Source organism: Uranotaenia lowii, chromosome 3 (assembly GCF_029784155.1).
Source record: "Uranotaenia lowii strain MFRU-FL chromosome 3, ASM2978415v1, whole genome shotgun sequence".
In the NCBI taxonomy this organism is placed as follows: Eukaryota; Metazoa; Arthropoda; class Insecta; order Diptera; family Culicidae; genus Uranotaenia; species Uranotaenia lowii.
The window spans coordinates 341,692,051-341,708,993 of NC_073693.1; the positions used below are offsets into that span (position 1 = coordinate 341,692,051).

Sequence of the window (16,943 nt, forward strand, 5' to 3'; positions counted from 1 at the left end):
CACAAAATTTAACATCATCACTCGCTATGTACCTACTCTCGATTATTTGAGGTCCTATTTGTGTAATCAATCAACGCCAAAGCTGGAAGATGTTTTCGCGGATCATTATTCGCACATACGGGCTTCTTGAAGCGCACATTTGTTCTTTGTACATGTATATATATTTCTCACATTGCCACCTTCCCTTCTTGGTTTTTCACCTTGGCCACCTTTTCATCATAATAGTATACCTATGATAAATAAACTCACCGGAAAATAAGCCACAGTAATATATTTCTAACCAAACGTAGAATCTCGCGCGCTAATTATCACTAACCGCCCACTCACTCACTAACCAAATAAAAAAAATCACCTGCCGCAGCGTAATATTATACACCCAAACAAACACCTTCTTCGTAATCAACTCCCCTCAAAGTAAAAAGAAAACTCCAATACAGTAGTTGAAAGTTGAACCTAGGATCCCCGTCAGTTCCCACGTCCTCTTAATTTTAACCGATAATCGAAAGCATTCGAAAATCACACGCGAACCGCCGTCAGAACCAATGTCATCTAATCGAAAATTTCTCGTTTTTTTTTTCTTCCTTTTCCACTTACAAAAAAAAATCAATTCTTCGTTGCGTTGGAATTCCTTTTCCTTTCATTTATTTTCCTTTGAACCTTTGAACCAACGAAAAAAATCAAACCCCTCCCCCATTCAAAAACATACAGGTCGTAAGTTCTACCAACGGAGAATTGAATGCCGATGATCCAACTGCTGGACATTCGAACACACCCATCACGCAGCAGCCGGAAGTGGAACTGGTCGATGAAACAAAGTGAGTAGCCTTTCGTTTATCCGTATTCTTTTCTTCCTTCCTGATTCGGTAATCATCCTTTAAATGTTGATTGTGTATTTATTAAAATGGGGTAACATCTACAAGAAAAAAACATTTTTGGAATCATAAAATTGTCTGTTAGTCAACTTTCAGATTAATTTCTTGTCATCTTTGTATGTTTCTTAAACACCAATTAAAATTGAGGTAATTTATGTTCACCTCCATTAAGTGTAAATTTTTTTCTGGGAAAATTTCGTTTTGTGGATCCAGTCGGTGTATAAGAGACCATGGACAGCTATTAACAAATCTCGTAAGATTACTTGTTCGACCTTATGACCAAGAATTATATCATGAAGTTTTTTTTCTACAATATTAAAGGGGACAAGTCTCAATTTGTTATTTTGGAGCCCTGACGGCGTTGAACCGATAAGTTAAATCCTTATCTATTACCTGATGTAAGAAAAATGTTTTAACGATTATGATTTTCATATATCTAGCTTTGAATTTATTTGGCTTAGTGATTGTCTTATAAGAGTGAGAGCAGCTTTAATTCTAAATTGCAATCTTCTGTCACTTGATGAGTCTTTGAAAACTAACGGTATTGATGTTCAACCCGAACGGTATTCCAATGAAATCGTGTCGTGAGATTTATTCTCATTTTTTTAGTTGGTAACCACAGGTGGTAGATCCTGGTTTACGGATTGTATCCCAAGGCATGGCGAGCCACCGCGTCCTTCTAGTTTGCAACTCTGGGTCCATGAGTACAATGGGAAAACTCATGATATACTCCGTGTATACCTCATACTCCCTAAACTCCACCTGGGTCGCAGACCAAGCTCCCACCTCGCACTATTTAACACAATATCCTTCACTAGTGGGAAGTCCATCCACGCTAGTGCGCTTCAAGGCAATACTCATAGACTCCCATCCTTACGACTCGAAGTCTGGACTCTCCTCTAACGACTTGAGAACCGGCATCTCCTCGCAAGAAGACTTGAGATTCCCACAAACTCCTCCTCTCTTCGCGACTTGAGGCCTGATCTCTTACGACTTGAAATTTGATCTCTTGAAATGACTCGAAGTAAACACGTATACCCCTACTTTTGTTGATTAAAGGCCTTATCTCTCCTCTTGCGACTCTAGATCCGACATCTTTTCGTAAAGACTCGGGATGACCACACAAACCTTTCCTCTTGAAGATTCGAGGTTGGACCTCTCCTCTAACGACTCGAAGCCTGACCTTTTTTCCCCAAGATTCGAGGTTTGTCACCTTTATGCCCGTCGTGTGCGAATCTTCCTGATGAAGACGTCATCCTACACCGACTCGAATGGCTCACCCGGCGTCGAGAGCTACTCTAAGCGTGGGTATTCCCCGGTCGTGGAATAACCCTTTTCCAACGATTTCTTCAAACCTTCAAGCTTCAAACCGTGGGATCGGACGCACACTACTCGACAACGCCTAGTCGATGGGGTCAGTTTTCTCCGACCGTTGACCGGTCTTCTTGTATCCCTTTGGCTGGAAATCCTAGGATTTTTTGGCACACGTTCGGGGCTTTGAACGCTACGATTCGGATGTTTCCCGACAGTGACGACATCCTACGCCGACTCAAGCGTCTCGTCCGGCATCGAGAACCTCTCTACCCGTGGGTATCCCCCGACCATGGTTTATTCTCTTCCTAGGAGGTCCGCTACAAGGAAATGGTCGTATGTTGGATCTCTGCTTTGCCAGCGATGGGACTCGTGTACCGTCCGTTGTTTTGGTTCCTGCTCCGTACATTAAAGTGGTACACCATCATCCTGCTTTATTGGTCTCTCTCGATATCACTAGACTTGCTCCTGTCGCTAAATTAGCACCCTTCTATCTTGACTTCAAAGACGCCGACTTTGACGAGATTTCTCGTACCCTGGTTTCCATTGACTGCGAATCTGAGCTCGACTTTTCTGATCCCAACGATGCGGCCGAAACCTTCTCGCACATCTTGAATTACATTATCTATCGTCACGTACCCATACACACTACTGAAAAGAATATACGGACTTCTTGGTTCACGACTGAAATACTCCGACCAAAGACGGAATAGAGATGTGCCCTTAATAATTATAACAAATCAAGATCCTCCTACACTAAGAACATTTATCGAAGACTAAATTCTGTTTACAAAAAAAGTCAGCAAACGTTGTAACCAAAACTATCTAGCTCGAGTTCAGCGTGATCTCAAATCCAGACCAAAATCGTTTTGAAAACATGTTAAAAGTCAGTGCAATGGACAGGGTCTGCCAACCCAAATGTTTCTGGATGACAATACGGCGAACTCTAATCGTGGAGTCTGTGATCTCTGCCGAAAAATGAACATTTGGATAGTGCAGTCAGGAATATTGCGCCACTAGGCTTCTCTATAAACAACATTGTGGTTGAGGATGCCGTCATCTCAAAAGCAGCAGCTAAGCTCAAAAATTCTTTCTCTACGGATCCGGACGAAATACCTGCTACTTTTAATAAACGTTTCATGCCTGTTTTGCTGACTCCTGTTAGGCTTATTTTCCAAGCTTCGCTTGACAGAGCCCTCACTGTGGAAGGAGGCTTACATGTTTCCGGTATATAAAAAAGGCAACAGGAGAGATGTCAACAACTACCGGGGAATCTCGGCATTATGCGTAGTAGCCAAACTACATATTCCAATTGGTGGTCTTGGATCCGATTTTCTTGTTCTGTAAGAATATTTTATTCGACGATCAGCACGGCTTCATGCCCAAGCGCTCCACGACAACTAACCTTCTGACATTTCTTTCTTACCTACATGAAAGTTTTTCTGCGAAGTCTCAAACCGACGCTATTTACACCGATTAGTCGGCGGCATTCGACAAAATCAACCACGATATTGCCATTGGAAAGCTCGAACGCCTGGGTTTCTGTGCAACTCTCCTTGACTGGTTCCGGAGCTACCTACTTGGCCGTAAATTAAAAGTTCGCACGGAGGACTCTTTCTACAGACAATTCTGTTTCTTCTGGTGTGCCTCAGGGAAGCCAATTAGGGCCGATGATCTTCTTAATTTACTTCAACGATGCGCTCTCACTCCTCGACGGCCCAAAGCTATGCTATGCTGACGACCTAAAAGTATTTTGACAACATCAACGGCCACGAAGATATTGATTTCCTACAAAATCAATTTAACCTCTTCGCACACTGGTGTGAACAGATTTGAAAACCATCGACATTTTCTTTGACAGTCGCACAGCCTGCTACTATTAGTTTCATTGTTCGTGCCATCAAACGAGTGTGACCAAACACTTGTCGACTGTTCCGACTACCATCAGACCAAACGACATTCATTCTTCTTTATGTAATTGTCGAACGAAATTTCGTGCCTTGGACCTTGGTACACAAGAACGATGATTTGATGGTCAAACGACCAGAATTACCTACAGTTGACGACGTCGCCTATCTCTTTCACGCAGCAGAACCTACAGACTCAATAAGCAAATACAATCCTTTCTATTTATTCTCTCCTGTGGAGAAAAATCAAGACTGGTCGTGATATAAACTGCCGTGGTCGTGATATAAACTGCCTGCCTTTGAATCGCAGTAAATATGCAGTCATCAGCTTTTCAAGAAGGCGGCAGTCTTTTTCCGCTGAGTACTTCCTCGGAGGTGAGCCAATCGCACGCGTAGAACACATCAATGATCTGGGCGTAATTCTAGACCGGAAGCTCTAATTCAGGACACACACAAAATACGTTGTCGACAAAGCCTCGAGAAGTCTTGGATTCTTATTTCGAGTGTCTGAGGACTTCAAGGATGTGTATTACCCGAAAAGTTTGTATTGCAGTATTGTTTGCTCTATCCTTGAATATGCATCAGCTGTTTGGTGTCCCTACTACCAGAATGGGGCCGAACGAATCGAGGCTTTGCAGCGGCGCATCTGACGATTCGCCCTTAGAAACATGCCTTGGCAAGACCCGTTTTACTTGCCAAGCTATGAATATCGATGCCGTGTCATAGACATAGACACTCTTCAAGCCCACAGAAACGAAGCACGAGCTTCCTTCGTCGCCGATCTCTTGACATCGCGAATTTACTGTCCCATGCTCCTAGAAGCCAAAGTGTGCGATCTCGTGGACTTAGAAACCAAAGTCTTTGATTGTATGTTCCCATTCGATTGAACAATTATAGAGCTAATAGAACTATAATTATGGTGTTAAGAAAACATTCAACCGTTTTTTTCTGAGCACTTCGACTTCGACGTTTCGAGAGATGTTTTCCGTAGTAAAGTTTCAAGTGTATTGAGAACCCTGTAATTAGTACTCTTTTTATATTGATTTTGAGTCATCAATTGGACTTATATGTGTTCCGTTGATTTGTAATAAATAAATAAATAAATAAATTTAAAGGAAAAGGCATTGTCTTATCCCCGCAATTTGCCCTGTAGGAAGCGGCAATACTCCGATACTCACCCATGACCTCCACTACGCAGAAGATGATGCCTTATCTTTGTAACTTCGATCAGGGAACCGCACGCACACCAAACAGATGCTTTGTCTACGGCTCCTCTGCAGGGCAGTCATGATCCGGGTGCACAAATATGCTACTTCTGTCTTGGCCAGTGAAGTGACAGATAGACCATCCTACCTTTAGCCGCCCACACTTAAGTGCTGCGTATGCTGATGTTACCGGAAGCTTCACCAAACCGGCCTGCATTCCCGATCTTTTGGGTGGTGCGTTCCTCAAGCGAACTGACACCTGGTCCGAGCGAATTTTTCACTGCTCGACCAACGCCACCCGCAGTTCCTCCTCTATTGTGACTTCGTCCAGATTTTTAATCCGGATGGTCATCTCTGAACAGAGGGCGCGTACCTCAGCCTTGTCACCAAGGGCTTCGGCTTCCTTAACCGTGAAGGTTTCACTGGAGTATCCTGCGACAGGCTTAAGTTACAGGATCATCTCGCCGGTGTGGGTCCGGCATGTTGTTGTCGAGATCGTGCCTTGATGACAATCGCCTAACCCCTCTCCCCGAAGCGGCATTACCGTCGTTGGGGTCGGAGTTTGACTTTTTTCGTCTCCGCGTCCCTAGGCCTCCCCTTTCAACGCGATACCATCTGCCACCCGGTTTTCGCGCTCGTAAACTCGTCTATAGGGCCTTCTTTCCTCTGTTTGCGCTGACCACAGGGTTCTGTCCGACAGAAGGATCCTGGGCTCCGGGTCTAAGTTCACCTGAGGACCCTCTCTTGCGTTTGCCGTTACCAGCAAACACAAGTCCACCCTCGGTTTCGGCGAAGACATTTACCTTCTTTGGGCAGATGGTATCCGCCCTCAGGAGGGTCTCTATCGGCCCGCGATCTTTACTTTTGGCCTTGGGTTCTGCAAGACGTTTCACCACAGCTTTATTGGCTGTGATGAAAAGCTGCATCACCCTTACTAGCTTTTCGCGTATTTCCTTGTAGATGTTGGACTTCCCCTTCACACATTCCACAAATTCAGCGATGCCAGCCATTGCCGTCACGAGTTCCACCGATGCTTCTGGGTCTTGAAGTTCCGAGTAGCCTAAAAGTTCCTCCAGCGCTTCTTGTAGGGGTCCGCTCGCCCCTCGGTCAGTGTTTCCACCACCGACTCCGCCGTCGGGTCACCGGGTTGGCAGGTTGCCTAACCTGTGAGAACCTAAGGCTACTCCCTCCGAAAAGATTAGGTCTCTCGTCCTTCTTCGTTTCATTATCTTTTTCTCAATATTTTATTCATTCTGAATCCCACGAGTTGTGAAGTAAAATGGAGTCCACTTCGCCAGTGATCTGCTTAGCGCAATAAGGACTTGGATACTGTGGGGTGTGTCCTGGGGCTCCGCTGGCTACCATTTGTGACTGACGTGGTTTAACGACCCGCCAGCCTTCCAAGCTCATCGGCGCGGTCTAAAGCACTGAAAAGATTTTTCAACCCAATGAGCAGTACACCTTGGCCAAGTGGAGTCGGTTTCCAATAGAGAATCCATGGTCATATTCAATGTACGTTGCGAGGGTCTCTATAAAGGAGGGGCTTGTAGTTCGTAGTTCAATTAACTGTATTGAAGAAGTTGATGCGGGACAAAGAATTTAGCATGTGGTCAAGCTTCTATTTCAAATGCTCTTCGCTCTTTTCACCACCTTAGAATTTTCTTCTGTTCTTCTATCCGTCTTTCATTTCAACTCTTTAACCCTCACCGATAAAGCCGCAAATTCATTTCATAATATGTTATAATTTTTTTAAGGTCTCCGGAAATGCTCTAGCCTTAACCCTTCCTTATCTCAACATCCCAATAGACATGACCGCGGCTCTGAAAATTTTCATTTACACTCGGTATTTTGATCATCAAAGCTTTGGCGATATGGTCAAGGGCCTTCCGGACTTGAGAAACGCTTTTTAAGTTTAGTGTATCCATTGATTTCTTGCTTTGAACATCATCAGGTCGTAGTCCTCAAACAGTCCGGGTTATTACATACGTTAGGTCTTTCAATATCTTCATTTGTTTCAATGTTTTGTTTGGCAGAGCGTCTTATTCAGGAGACGTAAATTCAAGATATTGGTTAAACGCCTCTGATCGGATCTCCCCCAAAATATTGTTTCTCGATTTCTCAACCTGGTCGGCGGTGTGGATTGCGTCGTACCTTTCACATCGTCAAGCATAGTCAAAAATTAAACACTCGAGGACATTTGCCACGCCGCACCATCTGGAGTACCTCAAGGAAGTCACCTCGGACCCCTTTTATTTATCTTTTTATTTTTCGAAACACTTGTGTGCAATGCTTCAATGTATGCCGAAGATTTGATTGCCTCGCCTTGCAAACCGACATTGCTTAACCCTTCGTTTCATAAAGTAACAAATATGCAACAATTCATTAAAGCTGTTGTAACTTTTGCAGAAAACCAAATAGTCAACTTTTTTCTTCGGGGCAATAAAATTTCTAACTTCAAGATTACGTTGAATTAAAAAATATGACTTTCTGAGTATACATATAGAAACTAGACCATCTTGAATCTGAAAAATATGAAATAATTAAAAAGGCTTATTTTTCAGAGTTTTGACCTAGTCCAATTCACACCGCGAAAAAAAATTTTGTCTGAAAAAAATATTTTCGCACTTTCAGTAATGCAATTAACACAATTGAATACAATTTGAAGATTTTTTTGTTTTTTTGTCTGATATAACGGCCTTTAATTAATTGTTGCAAATTTGCAACATCATGCAACGGTAGCAACTTGAGTTAGGTCTATGGGCTACAAAGTGTGCTTTCTAATGTTTCATCGTTTAAACAGTGTATATGTGTCCTGATGAAAGTATTATTATTTTTAATGTTATATTATCATGTTGTCGAGATGTTTTTTAAATAATGCTGATGAATAAGCCTCTAACTAAACAAAATGGCTGACAACTGTAAAAATATTGGGGAAAACCAAGAACAATTTATTTTGGCTAGATCATCAACCATGTGTCACATTTAGTACAAATTTGTGACTTTTGAGTAATTAAAGTGTTTATATTAATAATTTGAATCTTTAATTTTTTCAAATGCAACCAACGATGATTTTAAATATAATTTTATGATCCCCGGAAATGATTGTATTTGTTCGTAGAAAATATTTTCAAATTTTTAGAAAATAATAATCAACATTTTTTTTTCGGCTCACTACTTAATAATGTTATACCCTAGTTTGAAACATTAGTCCCATAATGTTCTTCAAATACTTTTTATCATTTGTATAGTATTTATGATAACAGCTTTAATGTTTCCAGTACGAATTTAATCATCATGGTGAGACGAAAATGGCAGTTCCATTTACATAAGTCCTACTTATAATTCTATTTACTCTTCCAAACGCGTACCATATTCAACAAATGTTATACGGGTGAAATCATTTTTCATGTATTTTATCCATTGGTTTTTTTATTATTAAGGAAAAATCAAAATATTTTTTTGTTTTTTATTGTAGGTGTTTGAAGAAAAAACGCAATTTGTTCCTTCAACAATTTGTATTTCCTGATTTTCAAGTTACTTGATTCTTTGAATCTAAGTACACCATGCATAAAAATCATTTTTTCATCACAATTTTTAAGGTTTTATAATTCAAACATTGTTGTCAGCTGGGAATTAACTTGTTTCTAGATTGCTGTATATTGCGCTAAAAAACTATGAGCACGAAGAATACCATTAAACTTTTCACGAAAAATGAAGTTACTGCAAAAGAACTGAATACAAGTCTAAAGCTTGAATGTTATCGTCAAAATATTGATTTTGACAAGGTTATTTTTCAAAAAAGTTGTATTGGAAAGACGTTTCAGCTTTCCATATAGCACCTTCAAGCAAACGTAATGAATATTATCGCATAACTACCCTCCAGCTCCCAAAATAATACTGTGCCTGGGAGGTCTAGCCGCTAGCGAATACGCTGGCGTGAGTCTGGTTTTGGTATGCTACGCGTAAAGGGTTCGATTACGGGTATCGGCAGAAAACTTTTAGGTCCAAATCACATAAATGGCCAACAGGTAAGATGTGCTTCCTTGAAATTCTCATATATAAGAATGTTCAATCAGTTTTCCAGGTCAGCTAAATATACAGGTATACCGGAATTCATATAGTAAACTAGCCCACCAGATTGACTTGTTCTTCCAAAATATACTTTCATCAACATAAGTAATACATTTACTCGATAACAGATCAAACGAAGCCATGGGGTTCGGATATAAAGCTTAGTTCTTTTAGAAATGGGACACTTTCATTTGCTAATAGCTCGTTAACTAGTTATTGGATATTAAAAATTTTGACAGCATTTTGTTGCCTGTAAAAAGTACTATTCGACCTATTTTTTTCAAAATTTAAAATTTACGCGTTTTTGAGATATGTACGATGTAAGAGAAAAAGAAAAAAATAATTTTGCACAGTTTCCTTTAAAGTTCGTCATTATCAAATTGATAGCTGACAAAACCGTTGATTATTCAAAGAATTACTGAGTTTTTGTGGTGGATAAGTATGCAAACACTGTCAATAATGTCCACAAAGTTCAAATCAAGCATTGTAGTGAAGAAAATGATCGGCAACAACGGTTAAGGATCATCAGGGAAGTCAAGTCTCATACCAGCATTTTTAATTTTCAATAAACGAAAAACTAAGGGTAGACCGCTGAAATATCCAAAACAATTTTCTCCGATAAGCTGAAAGTGTTGCCTAGTGATGACTCATAGAAATCCAACCTCAAACAACCATTTTTTGATAGTTCCAAAGCTCTTAAGCTGTAAAACCGGTACCGAAAAAAAAACGTTCAAAAATGTGGTCAAAAATAATCAAATTTGTTCATTTCGAAACAACTGTATCCACTTAAATGCTTCCAGTTTCCAGTTTCCAGAGAAGTATTGGACCAAAAATTATCAGAAATTGAAGAAGGAGGGTGAAGCCACCTAAAATATAGATTTTACGAAGTATAAGTTGGAGAAACTGATCAATACCATGACTGAAAAAAGTGTGCGCCGGCCAATGGGAGATACCAAGAATAAAGTAGAAATTTCTTTAACAAAAAACGGTAAATATTTTTTTTCAAATTTTTTCATGAAATATCATAACATTACCTTCATTTTCTTCATAGAAAGTATTTGGTTCAAAAGAATGGTTTTTGAGATACAGGCATTCGTAACTGTCCCATTTCTAAAAGAACTAAGCTTTAGTGTAAGCTGCATTGGAAATTTGTCGAACTAATTGATTCAAATCATGCATGTAAGCACATACTTAGGCAGAAACTTAGGTGAATCCGTGCACCCATGGTGGGTAACCAACATACTTAGCTACTAACCCCAGCTAAATTGTGTCCAGACACTAGGTTTACGAAGTTCTTGAGCTTTAACTACGATTAGTGCTGGATAAATTAGGAATAAGCATTTATTTCTAGCTGTCTTGTATGAGGAACGAAAAGGTATAACCATTTCATGTTGTTGCAAATTTGCAACAATTAATATTTTGGCTAAATCCTCGAAATATGAGAAAATAATATTTTTTCATTATTTTTCCCTTCATGTACTCATCATTGCGCACTATTGAGAATTTTTTCAAGAAAAAATAAAAAATCATGAAATGAAGGGTTAACTAGAGAACTAGTGCCACTCAAACGGAATGACGGCTAACGCAAAAAAAATCTAGTGGATTACGTTCTCGTAACATCATTCAGTATGGCTAAAACCATCTGTTATGAGCTTGGATAACATGAAGTCTACTTTTGACTTAGGTATTAATAGCAGGCCAACGTTTTTCGAGCACATCGCGCTCACTGTCATGAAAGGTTTAGCTGCTCTTGGATATTTGCGCCAAAACATTGCCGATTTCCATGATATTTATGTTTAAGATGATCAGATGATATTTATGTTGCGAAATTTTTAGAAACGTCGTCGGTGAACTGACACCAGAACACAGACTTTTGACAATGTAGGACATCATTATTCTTTGTCGGAAGTCGGAAGTTTTTAACCTTAATTTATCTTATGGAACTACAATTGAAAGTGAAGCTCGGTGAACGTCGGTCCCACTGTTCGGAACGACGAAGCAGTTTTTTGGATATCGATTTTCAGGTGGCTTTAAAGTGATAAACCCGCCGAATAAGAAGATCACATCAAAGCTCAACGAATTAATTTCTCTTGCTCTCTGGTGAATTTACACTATAGGCTCAGACTATTAAATCTATCTAAATTGAGGGATGAATTGTGAAACATGTCTTACATATCATAAGAATTAGGAAGGATATTTTAAACATGATCTACGTATACTCATCAACCTTTTCCCTCTCTTCCAGATGTTGTTGTTTCTTTAAACGAAAGAAGAAGAAATCGACCCGTCAAAAATGACTAGAAGCAGTGCAATGTAGTCCGGAACGTGAGGCAGTCAAGCTGCTACGTGCAACGTCACACTCAAACTCGCGCGACAGCGTGCTAAATCCGAGTCAGGATTACATCCAGGCGTCGTCGCAGCCTACGATCAGATATCCATCCACCTCTGTACTGGCATCGACACCGACAGCTCAGACGCCGACACTTCCATTGTAATTTATTGCTAACTATTACGATACTAATCCAGTTTAATAATTAATTAATTATTAAATTATTTATTATAATTTACCGCGCGGTGTTACATCCCAACGTGTTGTTGTACCAACAAAAAAAATTAACACACACACCACAATCCAAAAAAAAAACACGCTAATCGAATGAAAACAAAACTTGAACAAACTCAACCCAACAACAAAAAAAATCACTGGTAACAACATCATCTTCCCCGCTCAATGAACGACAACATCAATGTGAATGTGGTGGTACCGACTACGCCCCTCCCCGCGAAAACAAACACAAAAAATGAACAAATACACCATTGAAACGTTGTGTATCCAATAACACTTTGTTTATGATGCGTGTGTGCGTGTGTGCCCGTGTGTTCACACTTCTACAACCCCCCCTCACACTTTGATCGGATCGGATTGCGCCGTCTCGTCCCGTGCCCGCCCGCCGTGGTCCCGCCCTCCCCACATCTTTTCGTCGCTACACAATCGCTGGAATCGCGTCGAATAACAAATATTGCCAAAACCCTGATACGATAAATCTTTCGAAATCATCTCGGAATGCGTTTGACCTTTTGACTGATATGTAATTAACGTGTGACTTTTGCAAAACAATTTCTACTGCTACAACGACACTCACAACACATCACAAAACTTATCCCCTTTCTGGACCTTGCACCCGACTATCGGAATTCGCAATAAAACAGTGACTTTGATGATGATATCGACTTTGACCCGGATGACCTTACGATCCTCTTGCACTTTTTCCGCAAACTCTGAGATCAACTTCCGATCCGGTCTTCCTCGAAAGTGGAAAGAGCGGATCCGGCAGCCGACCTCCACTACTATCATCACTTCTACATAAACTTCTACTACTACTCTTATCACTACTAGTACTACACCCACTACTACATGCTATATCAGTAGCTCTAGTACACCCACACAATTACAAGACCACCATATCAGCGCATTCTGCCACCAATTTGAATGAATCACTGCTACTAGTTCTTCTACTACTACCACTTACAAGCCATCACCAAAGTACAACACTGAATACCAAAAAGAAAACAAAAACGAAAACCCCTAGCAGCAGACTTTCTTAGGCAAACTTTTTTCCGAGAAGACACGTAAACATATTTTCTACGAAACTATTTTCCCCCTTACAAATTCCTCTCTTTTAGTACTTTATAACCAATCTAGGCTAGATAGCAAACAGCTGAGGCAAATCGCTAGTTAATAAAAGCAGGACAAAACTAAGAGAAAAAAAAACAACAAATAATCCCCCTCCTAGTTTAGCAAAACAGAACAAAAATATGTTGTGTAGCTTCTTCCATCTCCCTCTGTCTTGAAAAACAACGACACTACTCTACTGTACTATCTAACTATCTATTTCATGCACACGCGCGTGCCCTTAGCTCCTTTTTGCTAGATTGTATGTCTTTCAAGCGAGTCGCTTGCCAGAAGAGCAGTACTAGAACACATAACAGCGGGGCGCTATTGGTTGAAAAATTTGCTTCAGAGTACAGTGTTTATGTTTTCCCGCCTGGATTTGAGTACTTAAATTTGAAAAACATTAAAAAAACAACAAACAACGCCCCTCGAAATGCGAATGTTTTCTAGATCACACCTCTTGTGCAATCGATTCACACCTACCTATAAAAACCACCACACATACACACAACATTGCCCGTTGTTGCCCTCGGTGCATCATATCAAAAGGTCCCACGTGTGAAGAATTATTGCGACGCGACCGCCCCACCGTCGGCTATCTTTCGTCGTTTAACGTCGTCCGCAGCTGTGAGAATTTGCTCGGGAAATGGCCGAGTGGCTTTGAGAATCTATGGAATTCGTCTAAGTGTTTGATTTGTGAACAAAAAATTAGTTCATTCTAGTACTACGACAATTTACAAAAAATGTTATGGTTGCATATTTTCCTTAAAACAAATCTGAATTTTTGTTTATTCAATCAAGTTTTTTAATTCAACGAAAAACTGTTGTTTTATTCTAGGGACTTTCAAAACTCTTGCCATTTCCTAAGCAAATCGGTCGATCGGTAATTGTCGTCGTGCTCTATTTCATGTGCTGCTTACGTTAGCTCACTAATGTCCAGTGTCTCGTTAACATTGGCAGCAGACTAAAAGTTGAAGCCCGCCCAATCGACTCCCTGGTCCGACATAATTTTTCCTCCGTGTGGTTCCTCGGGTTCATGAATGAAACACTAAAAACGAGCTTATCCAATGACACTCAAAGAAAATCGTGAACATCTCATCTGCTGCTTGTGTAAGAGAGATTCTAAACGAGACGAATGCAGGAAAACTAATTTAGAAATAAAGGAAAAATTTTGACATTTCGGACAAAATCTAGAATCATCTAGTACTACTATTATCATCAATAATCGTCGTCGAAAACACGCTTCTAAAAAGATTTATTTGTATTCCGTTAGGTTGGAAGTCGCGTCGACCAACACATTCAATCGGGAGTGGGTATATGAAGTACTTTATGAATGCTAGTACTACACTTTTAAAACTTCCAAACATGAGTCGTCTCCCCTAAAACAAACGAGTAGATCTTCTGGTATTTTCCTCATCCTAGTGCCAGTGAGTTTTTAAAAAATGTACTTTAATCCGGACGTCGAAATCCTTTTAGACAGTTTTTTATTTTTCAAAATAAAAAGGTACCAGATTGAGTGCTTTGCACGCTTGAAGCCGAAATTTTGGATCGCGTGCTTGCTTCGAAATGACAGGAGCCTACCATTGATGCATTTATCGTGTGCGATGTAACTTTTCTCCCCCTTCAACATTAAGTAGGTTCGAGCTCGCTTCGAAACTACCCACCGGGTCGCGAGTTGATCTAGTACTACACTGGTAAATCACAGACGGAAGAAAAAGCAATAGGAAAAACCTATTTGTAACGAAAAAAACAAACTATGAAAAAAAAAACAAAAAAAAAAAGTACGGTCACACACACGTTGGAAACCATTCTACTATTGCAATTCAAGTCATTTCGTAAATCAGGAATTTTTGCGAGAAAGTATGCAGAAGAGAGTAAGAGATAAAAAGGTAGAAAGAGTGAGGCAGCATTAGGTTTCTTTTTAATGAGTTTGAAAACAAACACAGTTACTAATCGCGTGTTCAGTAGTGCGGAAGACAAACCCACAAAAGCGAACGCGAACGTTTTTTTTCGTTTTCAGTACTCTGGAGGTACTAGTTTAAGGGTAGAACTGAAAAAGGTGTGATCCCATCAAAACGGACACGAAACAGACAGAGCGAAAGTGAGTGAGCGAGTGAGTGAGTGCCAATTCCGGATGCACGAAACTATTGAATGAATGAAACTTCAGAACGATTCACTGCGTTACGTGTTTGGAAGTTATTTTCATTTTGATTTTTTTTTCGTTGCGATTTCGTTGATTTTTTGCGTACGTATCAAAGGAAACTAAAGTAATGGAACTAAGAAAAAAAAAACGAAAGGTTAGCAAAAATGTATAAATAGGAAAAAAGAAGGAAACGAAAAGACGATTAACGAACGTTGAAGCCAAAACTTGGAGCTGGAGAAGAAATGAAGAAGAAGAAAAACAACTATGAACGTAGTAGAAAGAGCATCAATCGCTAAAAACCGAAAGGACTTTGTTGATTTTTTCTTTTCTTTTTTCGTTTAATCTAATTGTGATATAAATAGTTTCTTTTTGTATAGTGTATATTTTACCATGTATCAAATAAGTGTATTTAAACTAGCGCCAGGAAGCGATACTAGAACAAGAAACAAGAGCGAGAGAGTTAGGAAGCGCGCGTAAGAGAAAGTGTGGAAACGAGTGTATGAGATAAGGGAAGGCGCATAACAAAATCGCAAGACAGTCAGAAGAGAGTGCGAGAGAAGAAAAAACACGCAAGTAAGCAAGAAATAAAACTACTAGACATTAGCAAAAATGAGCAAAGAGAAGAAACACAAGTATAAAAACTATATGTGACAGGAAAGAAAAATGCGACATCGCTGCGCTAACCAGCAGAGAGTGTAAACAAACAAACAAACAAACAGAAAAAAACTAGAGCGCGAAGCTAGAATTGTGTAAATGTAAGCGCGCGCGTGAGAGAGAAGAGAAACCAAGAAAACCAGAATAAAACGACTGTAGTAGTTAAATATTAATTATTGCTGTGTGAGTATCATTTGCATTTTTATTTCATTTCACCAGTTCCCTCTTTTTGCGAAACTTCTTTTCCGTTGGTTGTTGTTTTGTGTTGAGCTTACACGCCGAAACGTTTTGTAGTACTAGAACATTGGAAATCGATTCACTCTCTCCACTTCATCGTCGCTGCCGTTTCTTATTACGATCATCATCTAAATCCATCGAGAAATAATGTTTTTGATGCACAATTATGTTTGTATTTTGACCGAAACAGCTATTGGAGCAGCTGGGAAGCACTTTTTTCATTGTTTCAGCGAGATAGTTAGTTGAATTATTCATTTTTGTTACATGATATTTTGAATTACTGAACCAATCTCTTGACACTTCTGTTCTAAAGAAAGAAGAGAATTAAATTACAAATTTATTAACAAGATCATGGTCGGGAAAAAAAATCAAAATGGCCAAAGCCTGAACCTGAGCATAAGCTCAGGTTGAAATTTTTAATTCAATGACAGAATTCGACACCCGAACCAGGAAAAAAATGGAAAAACCTCAAACAAGAGTATTAGTTTACAGTCAACTTAAATATTATCTCTCGAATCTGGAATCGAATGTGGAGTTTTGATGGAATCATTAGTAGTTATCCAGACAACTCGAACGCCTCTAGCTGCTGGTTAATTTCAGATGTGCTCTCAAGAAAACGTAAAAGGCAGAGTTCTTGTTTCATTTTTACAAACAGCCCTGGAGTACACAAGATTGTGGATAGTCTGAACTCTATAACTATCCGCAATCACCGGTCAACTCCATCGTCTAAGATAATGCTGTAATTGACGACAAAAATCTTGACAATTTATTGGCAGCCAATGTCCGATGAAGCTGTTTCGATTTTTTTAGGACAATTGCCAAAAATCGTAGCGCTTCACACTCCAAAGAAACGACCTCTTCAACATCAGT

At 39.8% G+C, this 16,943-nt stretch overlaps 1 protein-coding gene across 1 annotated transcript in view; it reads left to right on the plus strand.

Moving 5' to 3' along the window:
* The window catches only part of LOC129758249 (casein kinase I), a gene marked incomplete at its 5' end in the record, with an annotated part of 46,018 nt that extends 30,216 nt beyond the window's left edge, over positions 1–15,802 (plus strand). Inside the window, 2 exons of the mRNA XM_055755720.1 lie at positions 709–815; positions 11,612–15,802. Of these exons, the coding sequence (XP_055611695.1) occupies positions 709–815; positions 11,612–11,663 (159 nt within the window). The remainder of the gene's footprint in view (positions 1–708; positions 816–11,611) is intronic.
* Between the last annotated feature and the right edge of the window lie 1,141 nt (positions 15,803–16,943).